Source organism: Neopsephotus bourkii, unplaced genomic scaffold (assembly GCF_033783945.1).
Source record: "Neopsephotus bourkii isolate Nb327-2 ecotype Australia unplaced genomic scaffold, CSIRO-AGI_Nbou_v1 NB_281, whole genome shotgun sequence".
In the NCBI taxonomy this organism is placed as follows: domain Eukaryota; kingdom Metazoa; phylum Chordata; class Aves; order Psittaciformes; family Psittacidae; genus Neopsephotus; species Neopsephotus bourkii.
In genome coordinates this window covers 1,606,625-1,632,963 of record NW_026900790.1, presented here as the reverse complement: position 1 = coordinate 1,632,963, position 26,339 = coordinate 1,606,625, and the positions used below count along the sequence as shown (strand labels likewise).

Below are 26,339 nucleotides of genomic sequence, written 5' to 3'. Positions count from 1 at the left end.
GAAGAGCCCTTGGTGTCTTTCTGCCTGCTTCAGCTCTTGGTTACTCACTGCAAGGTAGAAACAAGGGGTCAGAGAGCTTTGTGCCCACCGAGCGTGCTGCAGGGAAGAGCTCAGCAGTGTGTGTGTGTGTGAATCCGTGTCGTGTTCCCAGCACACGCCTCCCATGGAGGGACAGAGCAGGCGGCTGTTCCCTGGGGAGCAAGCCCAGGAGCCGGGCTCGCTGCCACAAGGTGCTGAAGGCAGCTTGGAGAGGAGCCCAGCAGGCGGCACATGGCTTCAGTGCTGGGCTGTGACACCAGCACAACACCGGTGCTTGATGGGGGTCCTGCAGCCACAGAGGAGACTTTGTGCTTCTGTCTTGTAGGATGTGACTGAGATGAGGTCCCTCTGATCCTGCCCCTCCATTCTGCTCTCTGAGACCGCACTTGCAGCATTCTGTGCAGTTCTGGTGCCCTCAACATGAGGACATGGAGCTGTTGGAGCAAGTCCAGAGGAGGCCACGAGGATGCTCAGGGGCTGGAGCAGCTCCTGTATGGAGACAGGCTGAGAACACTGGGGCTGTTGAGCCTGGAGAAGAGAAACTGCGTGGAGACCTCAGAGCAGCTTCCAGTGTCTGAAGGGGGCCCGAAGGATGCTGGAGACGGGCTCTTCATCAGGGACTGGAGTGATAGGACAAGGGGTGATGGGTTCAAACTGAAACAGGGGAGGTTCAGGTTGGAGATAAGGCAGAAGCTCTTCCCTGTGAGGGTGCTGAGGGGCTGGCACAGGGTGCCCAGAGAAGCTGTGGCTGCCCCATCCCTGGCAGTGTTCAAGGCCAGGTTGGACACAGGGGCTTGGAGCAAGCTGCTCTAGTGGAAGGGGTCCCTGCCTGTGGCAGGGGCTGGAACTGGATGAGCTTTAAGGTCCCTTCCAACACAAACCAGTCTGTGATAAGCAGCCTTCCCAAATACTGAAGTCATTTGAAAGGAGACCTTGTGCTCCCCATCCAAAACACCACTGTGGGGTTTTGGCTGCATGATGAAGCTTCACCAAGTTCTTCACCAGCCCGGTGTGTCCTGGTAAAATCTCAGAATCAGCCAGGTTGGAAAAGCCCTTTAAGCTCATCCAGCCCAACCGTTCCCAGCACTGCCAAGGCCACCACTGACCCATGGCACTGAGGCCTCATCTCCATGGTGTGTGAGCACTTGCAGTGATGGTGACTGCAGCCCTGCTCTGGGCAGCCTGTTCCAATGCCTGAGCACCCTCTGGGGAAGGAATTGTTCCTCAGCTCCATCCAAACACAGGGGATGCAGCCATATGATCAAATTAAGATGTCTTAAGCTCTCTGGTGTTTAATCCACGTTTCTGTCTTTGCCACAACCGCTGTGTGTGTGTTCCTGTCCCAGCTCTCTCCCCATCCCCATCATGTGGATCCACAGGACACTAAAACCAGAGCTCAGCTGGGAAATTCCTACCTGGCTTCAGGAAGCGGTGGGTGGTGGAGACTGGGTAGAGGTGAGGATTTAAAAGAACAACCTTAAATGGAATAAAAAGCTCAAATCTTCTCAAAATGGTTGGTGTCATTTTGGGTTTTGCTGCAGACGTGGGGATTTGCTGCATGGAAAGGGATCCTGGATAAGGGGAAACCTGTTTTGGGGTGAAAAGTGGAAATGAGACAGAAGCCATGTGAGGGAAGTAGAAATACATGAAATCTTGTGTGTGTGTGTGTGTGTGTGCCCCTCATGTGTGTACACACTCCCTTTGCACACATAGCACATGGATGTGCCCTTTGCACATGTGCAGATGCGTATCCATAGAATCCCAGACTGGTTTGGGTTGGAAGGGACCTTAAAGCTCCTCCAGTCCCAACCCCTGCCATGGGCAGGGACCCCTTCCACTAGAGCAGCTTGCTCCATGCCCCTGTGTCCAACCTGACCTTGAACACTGCCAGGGATGGGGCAGCCTAGATTCTTTGTGCAATGGAACCTCACTGGGGAAAGGGCACCACAAGCACGTGCCCATTGCACCAACACACATTCACCCATTGCATGCACAGGCACCCCAATGGGCATGCAGCAGGACCCTTGCTCAAGCACGCATTGCACCCATGCACCAACACACCCACCCACTGCACACTCACAGGCTGTCATTGAGCACCCCTTGCGCACACGTGGCCTTTGCACATGCAGCACGACCCTTTCCTTTTCCTTTCCTTTCCTTTCCTTTCCTTTCCTTTCCTTTCCTTTCCTTTCCTTTCCTTTCCTTTCCTTTCCTTTCCTTTCCTTTCCTTTCCTTTCCTTTCCTTTCCTTTCCTTTCCTTTCCCTTTCTCCCTTTTCTTTCCCCTTTTCCCTTTTCTCCCCCCTTTTCCCCTTCTTTCCCTTCCTTTTCCCTTTCCATTCGCATTCCATTCCATTGAGGACTCCCCAGCATTGCTCGGGGAATGCTTCTTATTCTCCCTTCCCTTCACTTCCTTTCCCTTCCCCTTCCCTATCCCACCCTTATCCAATCCCTATCCCATCCAATCCCATCCCATCCCTATCCCACCCTTATCCAATCCCTATCCAATCCCTATCCAATCCCCATCCCATCCCATCCCATCCCATCCCATCCCATCCCATCCCATCCCATCCCATCCCATCCCATTGACTACTCCGCGCTGCACAACCCAGGCGGGAGGGGGGGGTAAAGACGGGAGCGCCACGAGCTCGGCGCATGCGCGTCGCGCCCCCACCACGGTGGCAGCGCCTTCGTCAAGGCTCAGCGCCTGCCCCTTCGCGACGGGCGCGGATCAGCCAATGGCGAGCTGCGGCGGGCGGTGATTGGCAGGCGCGGGGGCGCGGCGCGGCTCCGCCCCCTCCCGGCGCGGTCTCCTCACGGCGGCGGCTCCATTTTCTCCCGCTCCAGCGCCCGGCTCGCCTCAGCCCCGGCCGGCGGAGACAGTCCCGAGGGACGCTGCCCCCCGCACCTCCCTTCTTCCCCCCCCAGCGCCGCCATGAATGAGGAGTACGACGTGATCGTGCTGGGCACCGGCCTCACGGTGAGGAGGAGCCGCCGCCCGCCATGGGCCTCGGGCCTGCAGCGGGCGGCCGCCGCCCTGACCCGCCCCGCAGATATCCCCCCCCCACACCCCCACCCCTCTCCCGGGTCCTGTCTGTGTGTGCCTTATCGCGCACCCCGGTGCTCATCCTCGGGAGCCGGTGTCCTTTTCCCCATCTGCATCATTATCCCCCCCCCCCCATCCCCGCCCCTTCACCTCAGCCCCGGGTCCTGAGACACCCCCCCCTTCGGACAGCCGAGTCCTTGTTCAATTCTTAATCTCTCGCCTGATTCATTTCCCCCACTACCACCAGCTCCCGCTCCGACCTTACGGTATTTTCTTCACCTGTCACCGTCGTAGCCCCCCCCAGTCCCATTTGCAGTGCATGGGTTCCTTACCTCCGCCCCCCCCCAACTATTACCCTGAGGTGCCTGGGTTCTGCTCGTGTTCCCCCTTCACAACACTTGAATCTTTTTCCCAATTTCTCATCTAATTATCAGCGCATCCCCCATCACTAATCACATATTCCCCCCTCCCTGGCTTGAATCCCTTTCATACCCCCCCCCCCCCCCCGCTCACCCACCTGGGTCCTTTCCCTCCATCCCTAACGGGGTTGGGTTCTGCGTTAAATACGATTATAGGAGACCCCCTATTATAATACATGTATTATAATATGTTGGGATGAACCCCCCCCCCCCACGGTCTCCTGAGTGTGTCCCCCTCCATCTCCCTGGAGGCCCCGGTCCTCGGCGCTGCTGGTGGGAGGCCCCAGGAAATGCAGTTGTTGAGCGGAGGGAGGGCGGGGGACGGCGGACAATAAAACGCCAACGGTGATTTATTGCCCGCTTTTTATCCTTCATCTAACGATTATTATCATTATTTAATATCCCCCCCCCATCCCATACCCAGAGGTGCCCGGAGGTCCATCAAGCCGTGCCCTCCCCGCAGCCGAGCCCGGCTTAAGGGTGGAGGCAGACCTGGTTTTATCCCCCCCCCTCCTTCCCTCTCCGCCCCATCCCCGCTCCGCCTTTGCAGCCTTCGGCTCTCCATCCAGCCCTGACTGCAGCAGGAGGGGGATGGGAGGCGGGCGAGCTTTGCACGCCTGTCAGATATGTCTGATTCCCCCCCTTTTTTCTACACCCCCCCCCCTCCTTCCCAAAAAATCCTCCCTTCATTTCGGTCATCCCTGAGGAAAGCTGACAGCTGATGGCACTCGGGGGTGCGGCGGAGGGAGGGGGGAATGAGCCGTGGTGGGGCTTTGTCCTATTGTGGAGGATGCAGCCTGTGCTGCAGGCTGTTGAGGGTGGGAAAATATGGCAGTGCTGCTGAACGGGGAGGTTTGCTCGGAGGGGACTGCTTCTGGTTCCTTCCTTTGGAGCGAGGAGGTTCCTGGAGCCACCTCTAGCTTATGTTGTGTGGGTTTAGTAAGGGCCTGAGGATGGATTGCAGGTTACAAAGCAGAGGCATTGTTTGAAGGGGGAGGAAGAAAATCCAATATGGTGGAGAGGAGGTTTTCCTCGCTGTTAAATAGCCTTTCCTGCCTTTGTTTCCCCCTTCTTAATGGGAAGAGGTGGCTAGACAAAGAGATGTCTTTGGGGTTGGCTGTAAGGGATTTCCCCCACTTCCCCTGCTAATGGTAAATAGAAGTACATTTGCTTCCTACTGTGGCTTTGGTGCTGTGATTGACAGGGCTGTGCCACAGTGGTGAAGGCGGTGTGGCTGCTGACACAGGACCTGGGGCACGTCTGCTTTGAGGCAGATCTGGTTTATCATCCCCCTGATTTGAGTATGGGAATAATGGTACCAAATGCAGGATGGGGCACAAAGGAAATGTGCAGAGTGTGGGAGCAGCTCCCCAGCTCCTGCCATAGGGTAGACCCAACTTTCCTGGTTGCTTTCATTCCTTCTCTTCCTTTGAGGTTGCAGGAATGACTTCTGAGACAAAAGCTTCTTCCCTTTGATAGGGAAAGCTGCAGTCTGTCCTAAAACCTGTCTCTGGCTCAGCAAAGCAGGGAAATGGAGTTGTGGGGAGGCTGAAATATAATGAGCTGCTGGTGAAGGGGCCTCCAATAGATCTGAGCTCCATTAAAATGTTAATTTATGCTTTAGAGTGAGCTGTGGTATCAAGTTGGTAAGCACCGTGCTTAATCTCAAACTGACAAATGCCAATGTAAAGTTGACAAAAGGCCTCTTGTGAAATCACTTTTAAGACAAGCTCATGCTAATGATCAGCAGTGGAGTTAAAAGGAATGAATTATGGCTGGATTTGAAGGTGTGCTGACCAAACTCCAGAGCCTGAGAGCTGGCAGAAGGCTTATTCTGTTTCTGATGTACAGGCTTTACCTCTGAAATACCAATTAGAACAGAATCGACTTCATCTCAACGTGAGCAGCTCATGTGGAAAACCCAGTGAATGGAAACCAGAGGCCCTGGTGCAGGAAGGGCATTCCCAATCCTAAAATGCACGGTGGTGGCTCAGTCACAGTAGCTGGCGAGTAGTTTCAGAGCAGAACCTGGTTCAGGCTGGGCTGCAAGATGCAGTCAGATGAGGTGTCCAACTGGAAGCTCAAAGGTTGCTCCTCCAGCTCTGGTCTGGTACCAGTGCTGGCATTTGGGCTTCCTGAGGAAAAGGAACTGGAAAACACTCTGTGTGAACACATCCAGTTGTTTCTTTCCATTTCCAAAGAGCCTTGAGCTGTCATGAAACTTATGGTGATGTTTTCAACCACCCTTTCCTTAAAGCTAGCCCTTGCAAAAATGGACTGTACTGATGGAATCCCATATACTCAATGAGTTTGTGTTTCCTCTTCCACCTCAGATAGCAAACTCGATGCCACCTGAGCAAAAGGAAATGAAATGGGGGTTCCATTTGCCTGATACTCCAGTGCTCTGTCTCTCTGCCAGGCTACCTATTGGGTCATATCCATCTTGTGTCTTGTCCTATGAGAGTTACAGGTTGATTTCTCCTAGTATCCATCACTAGGACTTGTACAAAGCCCATAAAATACCTGTAATACAGACCATTTGGGAGAGGCAGTAAGTGGCTGCTGATCCAGAGAGGTTTTCTCTTTCCAAAGTAAAAGTTCAGTTGTTGGATTAAAGACTAAAAATAAAGCATTGGAGCCTTTGTAAAGAACCACAAATGCATCTGATGCAGTCATTGTTGTGGTTGGATCTGTGAGGCCACTGCACAAGAGTGCTTAAATTCCACTTCTGATGGGAATATTTCAGGTGTAAATCTGTTTTTGAAGCAGTGATGAAGAGCTAAGGCAGCTTTAGGACTGGGATTTCCAGCACTCAATATATTTAAGGTTTTCCCTTACGTATGCAAATTGGAGGCTCCACTGCAGTGGCAAGCTGGTAAAGAGATGTCTTAGCAGGAAGGGGGGAAACAGTCCCAGAGCATTTTTTATAGAATCATAGAATCCCAGATTGGTTTGGGTTGGAAAGGACCTTAAAGCTCCTTCAGTTCCACCCCCCTGCCACAGGCAGGGACCCCTTCCACTAGAGCAGCTTGCTCCAAGCCCCTGTGTCCAACCTGGCCTTGAACACTGCCAGGGATGGGGCAGCCACAGCTTCTCTGGGCACCCTGTGCCAGCGCCTCAGCACCCTCACAGGGAAGAGCTTCTGCCTAAGAGCTCATCTCAGTCTCCCCTCGGGCAGGTTCAAGCCATTCCCCTTGGCCTGTCCCTACAGGCCCTTGTCCCAAGCCCCTCTCCAGCTTTCCTGTAGCCCCTTTAGGCACTGGAGCTGCTCTAAGATCTCCCCTTCAGGAGCCTTCTCTTCTCCAGGCTGCCCCAGCCCAGCTCTCTCAGCCTGTCCCCAGGTGCTCTAGAATCCCAAATTCCTGCTGGTACAACAACATCCTCAAACTTACATGAGGTATAATCCATGAGGCTGCTTTCTTCCCCATCCCTCTGTGCACTGAGCAGCGTGTGCTGTCTCCAGGGCAGGCTTTTGCAAAGTACTGGTGGGTCTGGGTGTTGTAGCATGAGAGCTGATCAGCCTTCCAGCTACCACATCCTGGAGGTGCTGGTGAGAATGGCTTCTCAAAGTTGCTCATGTCTGAATAGCTTTAAGATCCTCGGCTTAGGCTTGCTGTGTGTCCCCTGCATTGCACATTAGGCAGCATCTTCCTCCAGACCTGCAGCACAAACTCGTTTTTAATCTGATGTGGCTGGAGAACACCTCAGGGGTTTATTTCCAGCCTTGTCTCTTCAGTTCACCTTAGTTTACACCTCTCTGGTCTAAGTGGTCTGGTACTTGCTCTGTGCCCTCTGTCAGGCATTGGTTATCTGCTTTCTGTGATGTGGGTTATTTGACATGAATGTTGGGCATAATTAAACTGGCCTCTTCAACCCCAGTAGATGGACACCATGTTCCTGTCATGTTCGTCACAGGCACCAGTGTGCTGAACTAAGCTTCTTACCTGCCAGCTGCCTCCTCACATTAAAGCTGTATCAATCCATCACAAAGATACAGATTCACTTTCTGTAGGAGCAGCATAGCCAAACTGTTCGGTTCAAGATACATTTAATCATACAGGCACAGGCCTCATGGCTTCAAGAGCCTAAATAAAGAACATCAGAGTGACTGCAGGGACCAAGCAGAGTATCACCGTCCCTTGCATCATCCCCTCGTAGCTGTGGGGATTGCTCAAGTGCAGTGGGTAAATTGCTGTTGCACTTTGTATGGCTAAGCAGAGCTTTAAGTCTTGTTGCCAGTCACGCACAGTAGATGTAACCAGCACCATGCCAGAGGTGGAATAGCCTGAGTGAGGGTAAGGAGCTGGTGTAACTTCTTGCTTGCCACAGCATGCCCTTCTAAGAAGGAGTTTTTGGTGAGCCAGAACCTATTCTTAAAGATGAAGGGGCTCTGCTGAATGTTCTGTGTAGGATCCTCCCTTCAGCACCATTAGAAGGACTGACTCTGGCTCAGGTCTCCCTCAGTCTGTCTGAGCCTTTCTGAACTGCTGCCCTACTTGGAGGAAATCCATGGAGATCTACTTGCTTCCCGCAATTCCTGAAGGCTTCTATGTGCAGAAGGTCTATTTGCAACCAGTTGTGCAAGTGAGGGAAGAGCCGATGGTCTCCAGCAAGCATGGAAACACCAGTACCTTCAAGTGACACCCTATTCCTGTTGTCTTCCATGGATTTGTATTGGATGTGCTGTGTCTGATGCACATTGCTCTCTGGCTCAGTGCTCCAGCCATTTGAAGCAGCCGAGCGGTGCTGCAGACGCCATCAGTTGTTGCAGGACTTGCTCTGTCATTCATTCAGCAACACAAAGGGAGAGCCCATCGTAACTTGGACTGGCTGAAGCACTGGATTATAGTAGCACAGTGTGACTGGTATTTGCACAGATTGTGTTTGACCCCAGATGGATACCTGGAGCTTTCCTCCCTTTGTCTTGGTACCCTCTCTGCTGTCTGCACCTCTTTGCATGGTGCCTATGTTCATAATACAGTCAGAAAGCCAAAGATTTGAACTGTGATGCTTCCCCTTTTTTCATCTGCAGCTTAAACTGCTTCTAGCCCTTCCCTTATCGCTACGGGCTGTTTGTTTTCCTCGCTCCCTGACCCAAATGACACAATGACATATCAAGAGTTTCCTGTAGACAGACTAGTGCACCAGTGGATGGGTCTAACCAGCAGGCAGGCAGTGCAGCCATCAAAAGGGATTGCTGAGCTGGGAGGATAAATCTATTGTGTCTCTCGTATTTTATGATCATGCCTTTGCCTCATCAGCCACGAAGGGAAGCAACGGTGAAAGGCCTGCACAGGATTTCAATGCTTCAGGGCTCTGCAGGAGCCTGAGTGATACTATGAATATGTTAAATGAGCCTTGGATAAAATAGTGTCGTAATTCCTTCACCTCAACACCCATATTGGTGGTTAATGGGTATGAAATACGATTGAAAAGGTACTTAAGATATCTTATGTCTTCTGCTGGTACCCAAATTTGCTGGCAGTTTGGGTGGGCAGCCTGTTAAAGGGATACACTCTCACTGGGAAGTGATGGGTGTGCTATGCTGAAAGGATAGAGCAAGAAATACTTTGAAGTCTTCTTAAACAGAGGAAGGAAGTCAGCTGACATCTGGACCGAAGAATGTAGTTTCTGCAGCTTATGCTGTAAATTCATTCCTCCATTTGATACTTACTTTGTTTTCAAGACCTGGTTGTCTTCCTCATGGCTTAGCTCCAGCACAGACAGTTTCAGTCTTGTAGCACCGTGTGACAGAGGCTTTGGAAGATGCTCCAAGGGGAATAAAAGATCAGGGTGGAGTCAGAAAGAGTCAAACCAGATCATGTAGAGCTCTGAATTTGGTTTAACCAGGGAAATCACTCTGGCCAGTGGTGATGCACTTAGTGTATCAGGCCCACGTTGCATGTGGTAAATCATTAATGTATTAACTGGCACCTGCACTTTGGCTTGTGCAGTTCCTCAGTGTTGTGGGGCTCATGGTGCTCGAGTACTGTCTTAACCCAGGGTTTGGTGCAGCTGTGTCTTGCTTCTGCCTGTCTAAAGCCAGAGGAGGGGCCTTGTAGGCAATTTCAAGCACAGACAGACTGGATGGAGCAGCCCTGAGGAGAAGGACTTGGGGGTGCTGGTTTGATGAGGAGCTCTGCATATGACCCTGCTTCAGTGTGTGCTGGAGCCCAGGCACCCGCCCCCCCCCCGGCATGTGCTGGGCTGCACCCCCAGAGTGTGAGCAGCAGCTCAGGGAGGAGATCCTGCCCCTCTGCTGTGCTCTGGGGTGATCCTCCCTTGCAGTCCTGATCCAGCTCTGGGGCAGCAGCACAAGAGGGACGTGGAGCTGTTGGAGCGAGTGCAGAGGGGGCCATGGAGATGGTGCGAGGGCTGGAGCAGCTCTGCTCTGGAGCCAGGCTGAGAGAGCTGGGCTGGGGCAGCCTGGAGAAGAGAAGGCTCCTGAAGGGGAGACCTTAGAGCAGCTCCAGTGCCTAAAGGGGCTGCAGGAAAGCTGGAGAGGGGCTTGGGACAAGGGCCTGTAGGGACAGGAGAAGGGGAATGGCTTGAACCTGCCCGAGGGGAGACTGAGATGAGCTCTTAGGTAGAAGCTCTTCCCTGTGGGTGCTGAGGCGCTGGCACAGGGTGCCCAGAGAAGCTGTGGCTGCCCCATCCCTGGCAGTGTTCAAGGCCAGGTTGGACACAGGGGCTTGGAGCAAGCTGCTCCAGTGGAAGGTGTCCCTGCCTATGGCAGGGGTTGGAGCTGGAGGAGCTTTAAGGTCCCTTCCAACCCAACCCAGGCTGTGATTCTATGATATGAGAGCTCTCAAGTCTGTGAACTATGGTTTAGGCAGGAATGGGAAGATGATGGATCATGGAGAGACTTTGTGGGAAGCTCTGTGGTTACCCGCTCACAATCCACATGATGACCGTGAAGCCTTGTGGGCATCATGTTTGAGATCACCCACGACTTCAGGGTTAAACTTGAAGCATCCCATTCTTCCTGTACAGTAGCCATGCAGTTCAGTCTTTGGTCTTTGATGTCTTGGCTGCATTATGGTGACATCCTGGTGGGTCACAGGCTGGCCACCATCTTGCTCTCCCAGCACAGAAGATTTGCCTGTTACCATTGGAAGTTTAACACCAGTGAACTCTCACACTAGTGATCCTACAGACCATCCATGCACCTAGCACATTAAGACACTTCAGAACTAAATAACCCCTCCTGAAAGCTGCCTTTAACCATGGATTACTCCTTGGCTGGTGAAGTTGAAGATGATTTTAAAAGCTTTCTGTAGATGGAGGATTTCCCAGAGTTGGGATTTGCAAGTCGTGTATAACAGATGTAGTGGGAGACCCCTTGTGCTGTGGCTGTGGTTTTGCTGAGCACGCTCACCCATCCCCATGTTGTAATGTAGTTTGAAATACACCTCATACATGTTGCAAGGGGGGAAGTGACACACAAGGAGAGTCCTGAGCACTCCACAGGGCAAAATACATGTGGAGCACACATGAAGGATCTTGCAGAGATGCAAATCTCTGCCAGGAGGATCAGTGTGCTGGTTCTCATGGGTGAATGAATGGCTCCTCTGCTTGTGGGCAAGCAGACGTGCAGTGGTGGCATCTCTCAGCAGCTGGATGTTGGGTTTTACACCTGAATGAACAATAACACAAGATATGGCTGGGACCTACAAGTCAGATAATGCTGATGGGCAATGAGAGCTCAGTTGCCCATGTAATTCTGCTGTTGGAGAGAGTTGAGGTAGAGCAAGATCATTAAAACCTCCTCGATAAGCAGTGCCAAGTACACAAGTAGTCAAGTATTTGTTAAGCTCTTTGGCTTGGGAATGCCAGAGCTGGTGACCGGGTTAGTTGTAAAGTTGTGCTTTAATGTGGATTGAGCCATGCAGGTCCTGAGCTGGTTTTGCAAGCTACAACGTGCATCCCTCTGTGGTTAGTCTCAGTCCTGGTCTTGCATTTGGACTCTGATCTGCTGCTCAGAGTAATCTCTGTATTATTCATCTCAGTGGGTACTTAGTGAGAACAGCAAAGTGTCTGCTGAGATGATAAAGCTTCCAAATGGCTTTACTCTTGATACTGCCCCTACCCTCTAATAGTAGCTGTTGATTCTTTTGCATGTCCCAGTGTGGCAAATACCAACAATTGAGGTTTTGAGGAGACTTACTGTAGTCCAGGTAATGTTTCATGCTCCTGCTATCACCCATAAATGAAGGTGCTGCCTCTCTATGACATCCGTAAACTGGTAGCTGGGGGTTTAGGAGTGCAGATATTCCTATTCAGTCCCAAATACATGAGTTTCCCAGAAACTTCCTCAGGGGAGCCCTGATAGGTGTTGGTTGTGTATTGCAGCAATCCTTACATGGTTGGTGTGCCCAGAGCAGGCAGCAAACCTCATAAAGGGGTTAATCTGTCTCAGACAAGTCTTTCAGCACCTCTTAATTCTGCAGTGAGGCAACTGCTGCGTTTGTTTTCCAAGGGCTGTGCAGGGACCTTCAAATCCAGGCATGCAGCAGGTTGTCTGAACAGGCATCTTTAGGAAATGCGGAAGGAGGCTCCAACACAACTAACACATCCCTTTCATTCTTCCCTCTCTCCTTAGGAATGCATCCTCTCTGGGATCATGTCAGTGAATGGAAAGAAAGTCCTTCACATGGATCGGAACTCCTACTACGGAGGGGAAAGCGCATCCATTACACCCCTGGAGGATGTAAGTACTGAGGCTGAACCCCTATTGTGTCCTCCCCAAAGGCACACAAAGGGAGCTTTATGTCCAGCTATCCTAGGGGTGGATGCAAAGCCATTACTCTTAAGGGTTTCCTTTGAGTTGGAATGTTTTATGGCACTTCCACACTGGTTTCTCCCTCACTGTGTTTAAACTGGGTAGACAGAACTTGTTTTCTGGCGTTCCCAGATTCAAGCACTTGAGTGATCCTTCAGTTATAATGCCTGACAGCTACATGTTAAACCTCTTTCATGTTTAAACTCTCCAGCTGAATTATTCCTGCCACCAAATGTCGGACTGAGAAACTCTGTGCTCCTTCTGCTGTGATATTCCAGTCTGTCCTTGCTCTGTGAGCACTTCCAGCTGGATATGCACCACCTCGTTTGGTTATTGCTTGTACCCTGTGATCCTGTACCCCTAAAACTGGTGCTGTGGCTGTCAGATGTCAGGAGATCCCTGCTTTCCTTCCTGCTTCATGGGTTAAATATACTGGGAATATAATATAAGCGGAGAGAGGAGCCTGCCCTCTCCTGAAACAGGCATTTTGATTAGATTACCTTAATATTAAACAGTCTTTTGGTTCAGCAGGTCATAAATTCCCAAGCTTTAATCCTTGGAGGAAGAAAGACTGGATAAGCAGAATAATGCTGCCCATTTCTTACTGCAGCAGTTCACTGGGTGCGCATTGTGTGTGTTGCATCAAAAAGCAAATTGGAGCTTAAATGCTGGCCAAAAACTTGCTGTGAAGAGCTTATGTTCAGCTGAGAAGACACGGGGGTGGAAAGTGTGTGCATGTGTGGGAGCAGTTCCACCCATAGACATTTCCTCTGCTATAATAAGGTTTGTATTCTCTCCAAAGCTCTACAAAAGGTTTAATCTACCAGGAACTCCACCAGAATCTATGGGGCGAGGAAGAGACTGGAACGTGGACCTCATTCCTAAATTCCTAATGGCTAATGGTAAGTGATACTGAGCTCCCAAGTCTGCTTCCCAGGCTTAGCCTGGGTGAGTGTTCAGTGCTGCACTCACAGAAACAACCCTTCAGCCATCTCTTCATGAACCTGTTGGAGCATTCATCACATGGAAAGCTCACTTGAGCTCATCTACATGCCTGGAAGCACCAGTGCTTCTGCTCTGTGATTCCTTTTGGCTGTTAATCTTTCCAGTTGGGAAGACGGCTCCAGCTTGGAGTGTGCAGCAATCTGGAAGGTTTGAATGTTTCCCAACATTTCCTCCTAACATGTTTGCATTTCTAGCCAGTTAATGCCATGAATCTCATTGTTCTTCCATGGCTTAGGAAAAAATGGTTGATTCCATGGTGAATATTATTCCCTTTGTTCCCATTTTACGGCTTGCAGACTCTGTCATCCCTTACTGATGCTACAAACCCTCATTCTGTGATTTGTGTGTTCCACTACTGGGACAGGTCTTCTAGACCAAATCCACTATGGGTTATCAATGCCAGCAAGTTCAGGGGCAACCCCCTTTGCCAGATTCCAACCACTTGCTGCTGGAATCCCTTGTCCCTGATGGACAAGGAGATAGAAATATTGTGTAGTGCCAGTCCTGCTGGAAAACTTGGTCAAGGTTTGGTTACTCTCAGCTTACTTTCAGTTTGCACAGGCATTGTGGTGCATTTAATTTAAATGAGACCTTATTGAAGAAGTTCTTCCCTGTGAGGGTGCTGAGGCGCTGGCACAGGGTGCCCAGAGAAGCTGTGGCTGCCCCATCCCTGGCAATGTTCAAGGCCAGGTTGGACACAGGGGCTTGGAGCAAGCTGCCCCAGTGGAAGGGGTCCCTGCCTGTGGCAGGGGTTGGAACCGGATGAGCTTTAAGGTCACTTCGAACCCAAACCAATTTGTAAGGGACAGCTTCCCTCTGGGGATGTGGGGATGGGTGTTGGGGCCTGTGTTGCCTCTTGCAGTGTGCAAGGCAGGGGCTAATTGATGGTCAGTTGGTTGGACGTGTTGTGCTAGATCTGGATAGTGAGGACAAGGAGCTGCTGTGGTCCAGAATACATGACCTTGATGTTGTGTTGAGTGCGAATGAACTCCAAAGAGCAGCAGTGTACTGCAGCAGATTAATGTGCTGCAGAGAGTGACTTTTACTCAGATGGAAACCATAGGAGTGACAAGGAAGCTGTTAATTGTCTGTAAGAAAACCTTAAAGCTGCCTCAGAATGCACTAGTGAGTACCTACCACATGTATGTTACACAAAGGTGTAAGAGCTGTGTGGGTTGAATCTGGTGCTGGCATTGAAGGGTTTGTTGTATTGGAAGAACCGTCTGCCTTATGAGAAGCACTGTCCTCTTGGCTTCTGGCTTTAGACCAGCAGGTTGACATGTGCCAAACCTCCTTTCCAGGTCAGTTGGTAAAGATGCTGCTCTACACAGAAGTTACTCGCTACTTGGACTTCAAGGTGATTGAGGGGAGCTTCGTCTACAAGGGAGGCAAGATCTACAAAGTCCCTTCCACCGAGGCAGAAGCCTTGGCATCCAGTGAGTAGCTGCACCTTACTCTGCTTCCTCCTGAATCTACTGTCTCTAAACAAAGGCAAGACAGGTCTCTGCCACCCACAGCTCAGCACAGTCTGTGCTCATGTATGAAAGAGCTTGATGCTCCTCACGTGGTGCTGTGTGTAGACTCCATGTGAGTAACAAGCTGTGCTTAGCTTAGGATTCTCCTGCATCTGGTTTAACCAGCACGTGCAATGTGAGTTTTGGGCTTTCAAATGAAAATGTGAGTTTTGAGTTTTAGAGCTTTCAAATGGAGCTGGTCAAGCTGCCTGTTCTACGGCTCATCCAGTGGGAATTTGGCAGTGTTTTACTTCCTTAAGAGGTTGTATCTGGGGCTTATGCTCCCAGCTCTGCCGTAAATATCTAATGTTGGGTCCTTGATGGATGGAATTGGGTGTGGGGGGGATGTTTGTCAGTGGGCACATTAGGGTGACTAACTCTGACACAAGGTACTGAGCTCAAATCTGGATTCTTACCTACTTGAAATTTTACTCCTCAGACAAAACTACTGATCACCGTAGTGCAGCAAAGTGCCAAAGAAACAGGCTGAGAGCATGGGGGCTGTTGAGCCTGCAGAAGAGAAGCCATGTGGAGACCTCAGAGCAGCTTCCAGTGTCTGAAGGGTGCTGTAAGGATGCTAAAGAGGGACTCTTCATCAGGGACTGTAGTGATAGGACAAGGGGTGATGGGTTCAAACTGAAATAGGGGAGGTTCAGGTTAGAGATAAGGCAGAAGCTCTTCCCTGTGAGGGTGCTGAGGTGATGGCACAGGGTGCCCAGAGAAGCTGTGGCTGCCCCATCCCTGTCAGTGCTCAAGGCCAGGCTGGACACAGGGGCTTGGAGCAAGCTGCTCTAGTGGAAGGTGTCCCTGCCCACGGCAGGGGTTGGAACTGGATGAGCTTTAAGGTCCCTTCCAACACAAACCAGTCTGGGATTCTATGAAGTGCACCAGGAGCTGACAGAGGGCAGTCCATTAGCTTCAGATAGAGGATGTATTCAGCAGCCTCTGGAGTCTCATGATAAAGTGACTCCTGCACATAAGGCTCCCTGGACGTGGTTTGTCTGTACACTGGATCCTTCCTCATAGCAGACACTCCAGTTTGTTGTGAAATAAGAGGTTATTCCTTCAGTTTGCCCATGTTGCTGTCTCCTAAAGGGACTCGGAGACTTATACTGGCACAAGTAGGAGGTGGCTTTGGTATTGTCTCTGCCATCACATTTTGGCAAGCCAGTCCTGTTTCTTCAATTGGTAGAAAACTAATGGTGCCTCATCGTGTTTGCAGTTTTGGCCCTCTCAGCATTTGGTCATTCCTTGGCCAGGCTTCAGGAGAGCTTTGATCACCACACTTTGCTGATGCTAAGTTGATAGATACCAAACATGGGTCTCTCCTCATGAAAAGGCCAAGTGTAAACTGCTCTCCAGGCTTTCCATCACCAGGAAGTAGTATAGAAGCCCAGACTTCAGCCATGCCTTTAACCACTTCCTGAAGTCCAAGACAACTGGTTGTAAGGACTTCACATGGCAGATGTTGGGGTCTCCTGCTTAAAGAGAGCGCCCTGCTTAGCCCTCAAGGCCAAACTGCACATTCCCAAGTGCTGTTTGAAGCACTCAGGACTCCTCCCTGCTTCTGATAGCTGCGGTGATGGAAAAGCTGTTAGTACCTAGGTGAGTTCTCACAGAATTCCTTGGTTTTAGGCCTGATGGGCTTGTTTGAGAAGCGCCGGTTCAGGAAGTTCCTCGTGTACGTGGCCAGCTTTGATGAGAACGATCCCCGAACCTTCGAGGGCGTCGATCCCAAGAAGACCACAATGCGTGATGTGTACAAGAAGTTTGACCTGGGGCAGGATGTCATAGACTTCACAGGCCATGCCCTTGCACTCTACAGGACTGACGAGTGAGTGTGGGCTTCATAAGGGCCTGTAGGGACAGGCCAAAGGGAATGGCTTCAACCTGCCAGAGGGGAGACTGAGCTGAGCTCTTAGGCAGAAGCTCTTCCCTGTGAGGGTGCTGAGGCGCTGGCACAGGGTGCCCAGAGAAGCTGTGGCTGCCCCATCCCTGGCAGTGCTCAAGGCCAGGTTGGACACAGGGGCTTGGAGCAAGCTGCTCTAGTGGAAGGTGTTCCTGCCCATGGTAGGGGTTGGAACTGAAGGAGGTTTAAGGTCCCTTCCAATACAAACCATTCTATGGTTCAGTTGCTCCCCCAAATCAGCTGTGTGCTGGGCTTTGGGAGTCAGGGGTAGTGTGTCTGTCCCTGGGTGCTCCATTGATCTTAACATACAGGCTCCTCTGCAGATGGGGTGGTTAAACTTTGTGGGCTCCTGGGGTTACTGAAGCTGCTCCTTCCTGAATAAAGCCCCTTGTGACACTGACTGCTTCTGAAAGGGAACTGCCAGGAAAATACTGGAGCAGCTGGAGGGTGGGGAAGGAGACTTCATGGGAAGTGGATGTTTTGCTCTCGGAGCGTATTCTGCTGCAAGTCTTGGTTTGTGAAATGTTGTGAATCACATAACTGCTCTCTCCAGCTATCTAGATCAACCATGCCAAGAAACAATCAACAGGATTAAGCTCTACAGCGAGTCCCTGGCTAGATATGGCAAAAGCCCCTACCTTTATCCCCTGTATGGCCTTGGAGAGCTGCCTCAGGGATTTGCAAGGTGAGAACTTGGGTTTGGATCCCAGCATTTCCTCAAACTGGAATGTATGGAGTTGGTGCTCAAGCTTCCAGAGCATGCTGCCACATAAAAATACTGTGGTCATTTTTGGTTCTCTATCTTAACAAGTGTGAGATGATTGCTTCTTTCTGGGCTTGTTTATACTGTGATTGCTGTTAGTGGTGGTGGTTATGGGGCACCCAACACAAGAGGGACGTGGAGCTGTTGGAGCGAGTGCAGAGGAGGCCATGGAGATGCTGCGAGGGCTGGAGCAGCTCTGCTCTGGAGCCAGGCTGAGAGAGCTGGGCTGGGGCAGCCTGGAGAAGAGAAGGCTCCTGAAGGGGAGACCTTAGAGCAGCTCCAGTGCCTAAAGGGGCTGCAGGAAAGCTGGAGAGGGGCTTGGGTCAAGGACCTGTAGGGACAGGCCAAGGGGAATGGCTTGAACCTGCCCGAGGGGAGACTGAGATGAGCTCTTAGGCAGAAGCTCTTCCCTGTGAGGGTGCTGAGGCGCTGGCACAGGGTGCCCAGAGAAGCTGTGGCATTCTGTGATTCTGGGTTTGCCCAGAGCTGCTGTTTGCAGCATCTTGTCTATCCAAGACATTGGATTTGCTGATGTGGTGCAGGCTGCAGCTGTTACACTGTAGGACCATCTGGGTTGCACCACACGGCATCTTTCTAGCTGGATGTAACTGCAGCTGATGCCTGCAGAAAGAGCAGCACACAGCATCTGCTGTGTAGATGTTTAGGCATCATATTCTGAAGAGGTTTAGGTCTAATGTGGGGTTTATTCAAGTGGAACAGAAACAAGGGGCTGAAGGGCTGTTACAACCCAATCACACCCCTGTGGGACATGCTGACATGGGTTTTCTCTTGCAGGCTAAGCGCTATTTATGGAGGTACCTACATGCTGAACAAGCCCATCGAAGAGATTGTGATAGAGAATGGCAAAGTGGTTGGGGTGAAGTCTGAAGGGGAGGTATGGAGCATTCCAGTTCTTTCCTTACTCCCCACCCCACATCTTCCCTCTCAGAACTGAGGCTGTTGGTCATTGATCTGAACCAATGCAGTAGAAAACCTATTATTGGAGCTCCAGGACCACATTTCCTTGGCCAGTGCTGGTTTTCCCTGTGCCAGCTCCCTTAAGATATGTTGATATTTTCATGGTGAGGACAGTACAGTATTCTTGCTCCAGGAATTGGAATGAAGTCTCCATAGCCTGGCAGAGGTTGTCTTCTGAATAAATCAGTTAGCAAAGGAGCTGTTGCTTGTGTCTAAAGTGGATATGGAACTAGATCTGCCCTTGACATTAAGTATTAGCTGGCACACAGCCTCTCTGCAGCTTCTCCTCGACCTGGCAGTGTAAAACCAGTGCTTGGCAGCTATAAATGTGCTCCCAATTAGAGTGGGGCACTTTGCAGGAGTTTAGCGTTAGTTGGTAGAGTAACATGTCCCTTTTGGGTAAGGGATGACATGTCCTGGCTAGCTGTGGAGGTGATAATCCACTCTATAGAGTGATGTGGCCAAGTGCAGGTGGCCTGGAGGCTTCAGATAGGTCAAATATTAAAGCTGTAACTGTAAAAGTGAGTTCTAATGTGAACTGGTCAATTCGTACCTGTTGGGTTCAGCCTTGACAACAGCAGGTTATGGTTCTGGACTGGATGAACTGGACTACTTAGGTTGCCCAGAGAAGCTGTGGCTGCCCCATCCCTGGCAGTGTTGAAGGCCAGGTTGGACACAGGGGCTTGGAGCAAGCTGCTCCAGTGGAAGGGGTCCCTGCCTGTGGCAGGGGATTGGAACTGGAGGAGCTTTAAGGTCCCTTCAGCCCAACTCATTCTGTGACTGTAGTGATTAGAACTAGCGGTGCACTGCCTGATGAGGGGAAGATGTGATTGATCACATTAAGCGTAATGAGCTAAGATTTGGATTGCCCAAGTTGAAGCATGCTGATGGCAATGAAATAAGAACCTGATGCAGCATCAGCCACCTCCAGTCTCTCTGTATTCCCCAAACCCACCAGTTCCTCACCTCTGTATGCACTCCTCTGCATGGTGGTGGCTCAAGGTCCCTGTGTTCCCTGCAGGTTGCTCGCTGCAAACAGCTTATCTGTGACCCCAGCTACGTCTCAGACCGTGTCACCAAGGTGGGCCAAGTGATCCGGGTAATCTGCATCCTGAGCCACCCCATCAAGAACACGAACGATGCCAACTCGTGCCAGATCATCATTCCACAGAACCAGGTCAACCGGAAATCAGGTGTGTGGGGAGCAGGGAACACTGGGACATGTGCACGTCTGGTCCTGCTTGGGTTGAACTAGAGTGGATGTTAAATCTCCTGGCAGCAAACCCGTGGTCTGGTGAGTTGTGAATCCAATGGGATTCCCATTCCAATTGCTGCCATGGCAACATGTCCAGAAATCCTGTAGGTCCCAGTGAGGCTACACCATACTTTAGTTTAGTTGTGAGAAGCTGGGGAGCATTTACCACTACTTTGAGCACTGTGGCTGCCCCATCCCTGGCAGTGTTCAAGGCCAGGTTGGACACAGGGGCTTGGAGCAAGCTGCTCTAGTGGAAGGTGTCCCTGCCCATGGCAGGGGGTTGGAACTGGATGGGCTTTAAGGTGCCTTGCAACACAAACCAGTCTGGGATTCTATGGTTGGAAAGTTGTTTGAGGAACCCACAGAAGGAAGTGCCCCAACCCCAGAAGTGGGTGAGGAGCACAGGGGGGTGAGGAGGGGAAATGCTTCCTCAGCCTTGTACAGGAGGTGTCTGGCTACTGGAGGCAATCCTGGTGGCTTTCAGGAGCTGGGAAACTGAGTTCTGGAGCTCTAAGGGCTGCTTATACCCAGGCCACAGCACATAGGATGGCAGAGCAAGGAGACACGGAGGTTCAAAGTGTTGGGGGAGCAGGAAGATAAGTGTGAGTGCAAACTGGTGGAGCCTTTCAGTACGTGGCAGGGGGGTTGGAGCCCTGACCTGAGCTCTTGGCTTCCGTTGCACGTCCCAACCTGTCCCTGTGGTGGGTTCCCCAGATATCTACGTCTGCATGATCTCCTCTGCACACAACGTGGCGGCGCAGGGGAAGTACATCGCCATCGCCAGCACCACTGTGGAAACCGCGGACCCAGAGAAGGAAATCAAGCCGGCCTTGGACCTCTTGGAGCCCATTGAGCAGAAGTAAGGCCCTGAGCAGTCCCTGCTCTCCCTTCTCACCCTTTTGCTTAAGGCATGAAGGTGGAGGGGACCTGAAGGCCGTTTGGCTGTTAGGAGGTGTTTGAATTCCCTCTGTACCTCAATTACTTAACATTGGGCATAGCCATGCCCTTGAATTCATGCAGCCTTGCACCCATACTGGTGCTCTACAGCCTTGCACCCATACTGGTGCTCTACAGCCTTGCACCCATACTGATGCTCTGCAGCCTTGCACCCATACTGATGCTCTACAACCTTGCACCCATACTGGTGCTCTACAGCCTTGCACCCATACTGATGCTCTGCAGCCTTGCACCCACACTGATGCTCTACAGCCTTGCACCCACACTGATGCTCTAGAGCCTTGCACCCACACTGATGCTCTAGAGCCTTGCACCCACACTGGTGCTCTCGAGCCTTGCACCCACACTGGTGCTCTCGAGCCTTGCACCCACACTGGTGCTCTCGAGCCTTGCACCCACACTGGTGCTCTCGAGCCTTGCACCCACACTGGTGCTCTGCAGCCTTGCACCCACACTGATGCTCTGCAGCCTTGCACCCACACTGATGCTCTGCAGCCTTGCACCCACACTGATGCTCTAGAGCCTTGCACCCACCCACCCACCCACAACCACCCACCCAACACAGCCTTGCACCCACACTGATGCTCTGCAGCCTTGCACCCACACTGATGCTCTAGAGCCTTGCACCCACACTGATGCTCTAGAGCCCTGCACCCGTACTGGTGCTCTGCAGCCTTGCACCCGTACTGGTGCTCTGCAGCCTTGCACCCGTACTGGTGCTCTGCAGCCTTGCACCCGTACTGGTGCTCTGCAGCCTTGCACCCGTACTGATGCTCTGCAGCCTTGCACCCGACTGACTGTGCTCTGCAGCCTTGCACCCGTACTGATGCTCTGCAGCCTTGCACCCGTACTGATGCTCTGCAGCCTTGCACCCGTACTGGTGCTCTGCAGCCTTGCACCCGTACTGGTGCTCTGCAGCCTTGCACCCGTACTGATGCTCTGCAGCCTTGCACCCGTACTGGTGCTCTGCAGCCTTGCACCCGTACTGATGCTCTGCAGCCTTGCACCCGTACTGGTGCTCTGCAGCCTTGCACCCATACTGGTGCTCTACAACCATTCTGAAGCTCTTTCTCCTCCTTCCAGGTTTGTCAGCATCAGTGACCTGTTTGCACCGACTGATTTGGGAACTGAAAGCCAGGTGAGTGAGTGCTGGTTGGACAGATGCCTTGGGCCACATTGTCTAGTGTGAGTTGTCTCTGCCAGGGGCAGGGGGGGGTTGGAACTGGTTAAGATCCTTTCCAACCCAGACCATTCTGTGATTCTATGAGGTAGGGAGGTTGGAGACTCCACACTAAACTGCTGCCTCTCTTCCCAGATCTTCATCTCTCGCACCTACGACGCCACCACTCACTTTGAGACGACGTGTGACGACATCAAAGATATTTATAAGAGGATGATGGGATCAGAGTTTGATTTTGAAGAGATGAAACGCAAGAAGAACGATATCTACGGGGAGGAGGAGCAGCAGTAATGAGGATCCCTGCAGGAGGAGAAGTTCAAACCGGCTCATCTGAATATATAAAGAACTTAATGAACACTGTACGAAACTCAATATTGTAAGGCCTGCTTTTGTAATCCCATCTCTGAGAGATTGAAGAGTACTGCACTGGTAATGATGTTCCCCTTTTTTGGATGTGTTAATTATTTCATTCTAGTAGGGCTGCTGTCCAGAATCTGGCAAATTACTCACTGATTTAATGACTAACCTGGGTAAGCAAAGGCAAACTGAACCTTGGGTTTGGTGGGTTTCTCTTTGCAGACGTAGACGTTGGTGCAGATTGGAGATAACTCATTGACAGCTGTGTCTGACCATGTCTTTTTAATCATTCGTAGCCATCCTTCACAACTATGTGCTTCTGGTGAGCTAGTAGATGTGACAGTTGTCACTCAAAGCTGATTATCAAGGAAAATAGAAACTGAGCACTCCATCATTGTGGACAGCATCCCTAAAAAAGTCTTCTTCCCATCGATCTAACTCTGTGGCAAGTTGTATTATGGACAAAGCCCACATCTATTGTAGCAGCAAATGTTGGCTTAGTTCTGGGCACAGAACTTAACCCTCCACTTTAAGCTTCTAAAACTGTTTACATCGGTTGGGACACAGCTGTGCCTAAGGCTCCTTTGTGTTTTAATCTTAATAAAATTGAGAGAACAAATGACAGAGCAGGCAAGATGTGGGAGTATTTTCTGTAGCCCGGGGGCTTCTGGGCTGGACCAAACGGCGCTGCGGTATTGGTATGACAGAGCCTCTGCTCCTCGTGGCTCCTGAAGGCTCCAAATGATTTCTGTACTGCCAAGTAAAGCCAAATTCTGGAAACCAGTCCTGGCCTCTGGTCTGATTCACTTGCACGAGCAGCACCTCCTTTCTGAGATCCCTCAGGATCTCTCTGCCTGCCAGGGTTGAAAGGGGAGCAGTGTGTGGAGTGGTTCCTACTGGAAACCAGGCTCAGGCTTCCTCGGTTAGGCTGCTCCAGAGGCTGCTTCTGCAGCACAAGGCCTGTTGCTGAGTCTCAAGCTCAGCTGATTCAACTCTGCCACCTCCCTGCAGGCCCCTCCACTGCCAGCATCCAGAATGGCACTTGCTTGAATGGCAATTCTTGCTCTTATGGATCCTCTGCAGGGCATCAAGATCTCTCTGACTGAGATGCTCCTCCTTGGAGTGAGCCTTAGTGGGATCCTAACCCAATCCTGCTGTTGGGCAGCAGGGGTACAAGGAGGAGCCGGGCTCCTTCCTCCACAGCCACGCTCAGTGCCAGGAATAATGAGGGAATGCCTTGGCAGGGCCTCCTCCTGCTCTCCATGTCTGTGCTGGGGCAGGCAGGGTCACTGGGGATGGGTTCGTGTCCTGCAGCCCTAAACTGCGTTGTTCTTGGAACTGATGAAGAGGAACTGGGTCTCCACCACATCTGCACGAAGCAGTGCTAAACCTGACTGTGGCTGCCCCTTCCCTCCCACCCGGGGGCTTTCAGCACTTCCCCTTCCTGACCCCAGTTCCAGGAACCACCTTTCCCCGTGAAGCCACTGGAAGCCCCATGGTGCCGGCACTGCTGGAGTGACCTGTGTTGTGGTGGCTGGGGGAGTTCTTTTCACCTTGTGCTTCCTTTTCAGTGCTGGATGGCAACACACTGAGTCTTCCCAAAGGCAAGACATGGACAATGAGCTCCTTACCCTAAACACTTCCATAAGCCCTCTTTGCTGTATCCCTGTTATTCTGCTGCCTCTTGGTCCACATCTAGGAAGGACAGTGCTGATCCTGCACCCCCAAGTCTCCATGAACACACCACTCCTTGGCTCCAACAGTCTTCCTCACTCCTTCCTTCCTGTGTTGGCTTCAAAGCTATGGGGTAACACAGTCCAAAACTGATTCCTGCTCCATGTGTGAGCTGGGAACACTGGGGGTATTCCCACTGTGCTCCAGGGCCTCCTCCCGGCTCATGGGAGCTGAGGAGCCCCTCTCCAGGGAACAGCAGTGGCTGAACTGTCAGGTTGGGTTCTGTTACTCAACCTTTACACATAAGCTCATCCTGTACATGGTGTTCTTGAACTCTTTTATTAGAAACAAGAGGACGCCCCTGTCCTCTGCCCCCCAATGCTGGGAATTGTACAAAACTCTTTAACATGACATCTGCCTTGGGGGGGGGGGGTGTGTGAGCTACCATAAATAAGAGGTTTGTTCCCACATCCTGGTGTCTGGCTATTTAGAACACTTCCATGGACTGGAAGTGGTACCAAGAGACAACAGGGAGTTGAACTGTAGTGTAGAGCAGATACCTGCACACCCACCCCACTTCCTAACGTGTGTTACAGCAACAACCATGTGGAAATGCAACTGAGAACTCGAGTATCTCCTGACCTTCAAGTAAGCAGCTTTTTGTTTCATGTACTCCTATTTCTTCCCCTGTCAGCTGCACAAATCACTTGAGAACACTCCAATAACTTAACCCTGGATAATGGTAAAGTGACCTCTGGCCAACAGGCAACGTGATGAACACGGAGTAAACCCCTGGCAGGGTCTGCATCAGCCACCTTTAAATAATTCCTATATACAGAACTGGAGCCAAACCCTCCTGCCACCTCCCTGTGCACAGCTCCTGTGGGCAGCACCTGGAACCTGCTGGGATGGGGGGTCCTGCAGAGTACCAGGATGCTCAAACTGGCTTCACTTCGTCACCTACAATAGAGAACATGGGAAAGGTTATTCCTCTGCTCTTCTCCTTGCTCCATGGAGTGACAACCTCTTGCAGGGCCTCCCCATGGGGAGTGCCTGTGTGCTTCCCACTGCTGAGCACGGTCCTTCCCAACTGTGCTTTGGGAATGGCCCTGAGTGCCAGCACAGCCAGCACTTGGGGAAGGTCCCTGGATCCCAGCTTCCTGCTTGTCATCCCAGGAGCTGCTCCCGGCCCTTTGGGGGGGTTCTGGGCCCCTCACTGCAAGAGACATTGAGGGGATGGAGCAGGGACAGAGAAGGGCACGGAGCTGGTGCAGGGCCTGGAGCACAGGTGTGATGGGGAAGGGCTGAGGGACCTGGGGGGTTCAGTGTGGAGAAGAGAAGGCTCAGGGGGGACCTGATGGCTGCCTCCAACTGACTGACAGGAGGATGGAGCCAGGAGGGGCTGGGCTCTGCTCCCAAGGAACAAGGGATGGGACAAGAGGAACCGGCCTCAAGCTGCACCAGGGCAGGTTTAGATGGAGCTGAGGAACAATTCCTGCCCCATAGGGTGCTCAGGCATTGGAACAGGCTGCCCAGGGCAGGGCTGCAGGCACCGTCCCTGCAAGTGTTCACACAGCGTGGAGACGAGGCCTCAGTGCCATGGGTCAGCGGTGGCCTTGGCAGTGATGGGAACGGTTGGGCTGGATGAGCTTAAAGGGCTTTTCCAACCTGGCTGGTTCTGTGATCCTAAGGGGTTGATCCCAAGCCCTCTCCTTACCAGTAGCTTCTTCTAAACGGAGCAGCCACTTTCTGCACCTTCCCGAGGAAAGTGTTGACATCAGCCACGAGGATTCCTTTGCTTTCAAGGACCTCCCTGCTGGCATCGGGTGTTTCTGCAAAGGAAGGAACAGCTCTGTAATTCCAACAAGCAACTGAGGCTGTTCTGAAACAACCTCTGCTCCCTGTGAAGGTGCTGAGACGCTGGCACAGGGTGCCCAGAGAAGCTGTGGCTGCCCCATCCCTGGCAGTGTTCAAGGCCAGGTTGGACACAGGGGCTTGGAGCAAGCTGCTCTAGTGGAAGGGGTCCCTGCTGGTGGCAGGGGTTGGAGCTGGAAGAGCTTTAAGGTCCCTTCCAACACAAACCAGGCTGAGATGTTATGAATTTAGCAGACCTTCACACCAGATCTGTTCCTTTTGCCTTTTACTGCACTGACTTACAATGAATCAGCTCCCACCTGACTGAGACAAGGGGGGGCACAAAATTACAATATGAAATATATAAACCTTTAGAACCAGTTTTAAATAGTGTTAAGTTTGATGGCTTTGTAACAACAGCAATGGAAAATTCCTGAGGTGCAGGATACATAGAGAAAATAGAGTACAGCTAGAGAACACACTGAGAATTCTTGTACAAGATAAACTGTAGCTGATGTAGTTTTAGGCCCTATGACCTTAGTGCAAAATGAGTGTAAGAAAACCACCCTAGAAGAACAGGATGCAAGGATAAGGGGTATCTGGGAATGG

General features: G+C 51.6%; 2 protein-coding genes across 2 annotated transcripts in view; one reads left to right on the top strand and one right to left on the bottom strand.

Moving 5' to 3' along the window:
* The first annotated feature begins 2,837 nt into the window (after window positions 1-2,837).
* GDI2 (GDP dissociation inhibitor 2) lies at window positions 2,838-22,985 on the top strand. Its single transcript, XM_061346834.1, has 11 exons — window positions 2,838-3,017; window positions 12,105-12,212; window positions 13,087-13,186; window positions 14,591-14,725; window positions 16,439-16,637; window positions 17,266-17,397; window positions 18,271-18,370; window positions 19,475-19,646; window positions 20,423-20,567; window positions 21,749-21,803; window positions 21,981-22,985. The coding sequence occupies exons 1-11, from the start codon at window positions 2,973-2,975 to the stop codon at window positions 22,134-22,136; spliced, it is 1,347 nt and encodes a 448-aa protein (XP_061202818.1). The 5' UTR covers window positions 2,838-2,972; the 3' UTR covers window positions 22,137-22,985.
* Window positions 22,986-25,589: 2,604 nt separating this feature from the next.
* Window positions 25,590-26,339, bottom strand: part of TASOR2 (transcription activation suppressor family member 2) — a 37,111-nt gene continuing 36,361 nt past the window's right edge. The window contains exon 23 of the mRNA XM_061346877.1: window positions 25,590-25,708. Coding sequence (XP_061202861.1) covers window positions 25,590-25,708 — 119 coding nt within the window. The remainder of the gene's footprint in view (window positions 25,709-26,339) is intronic.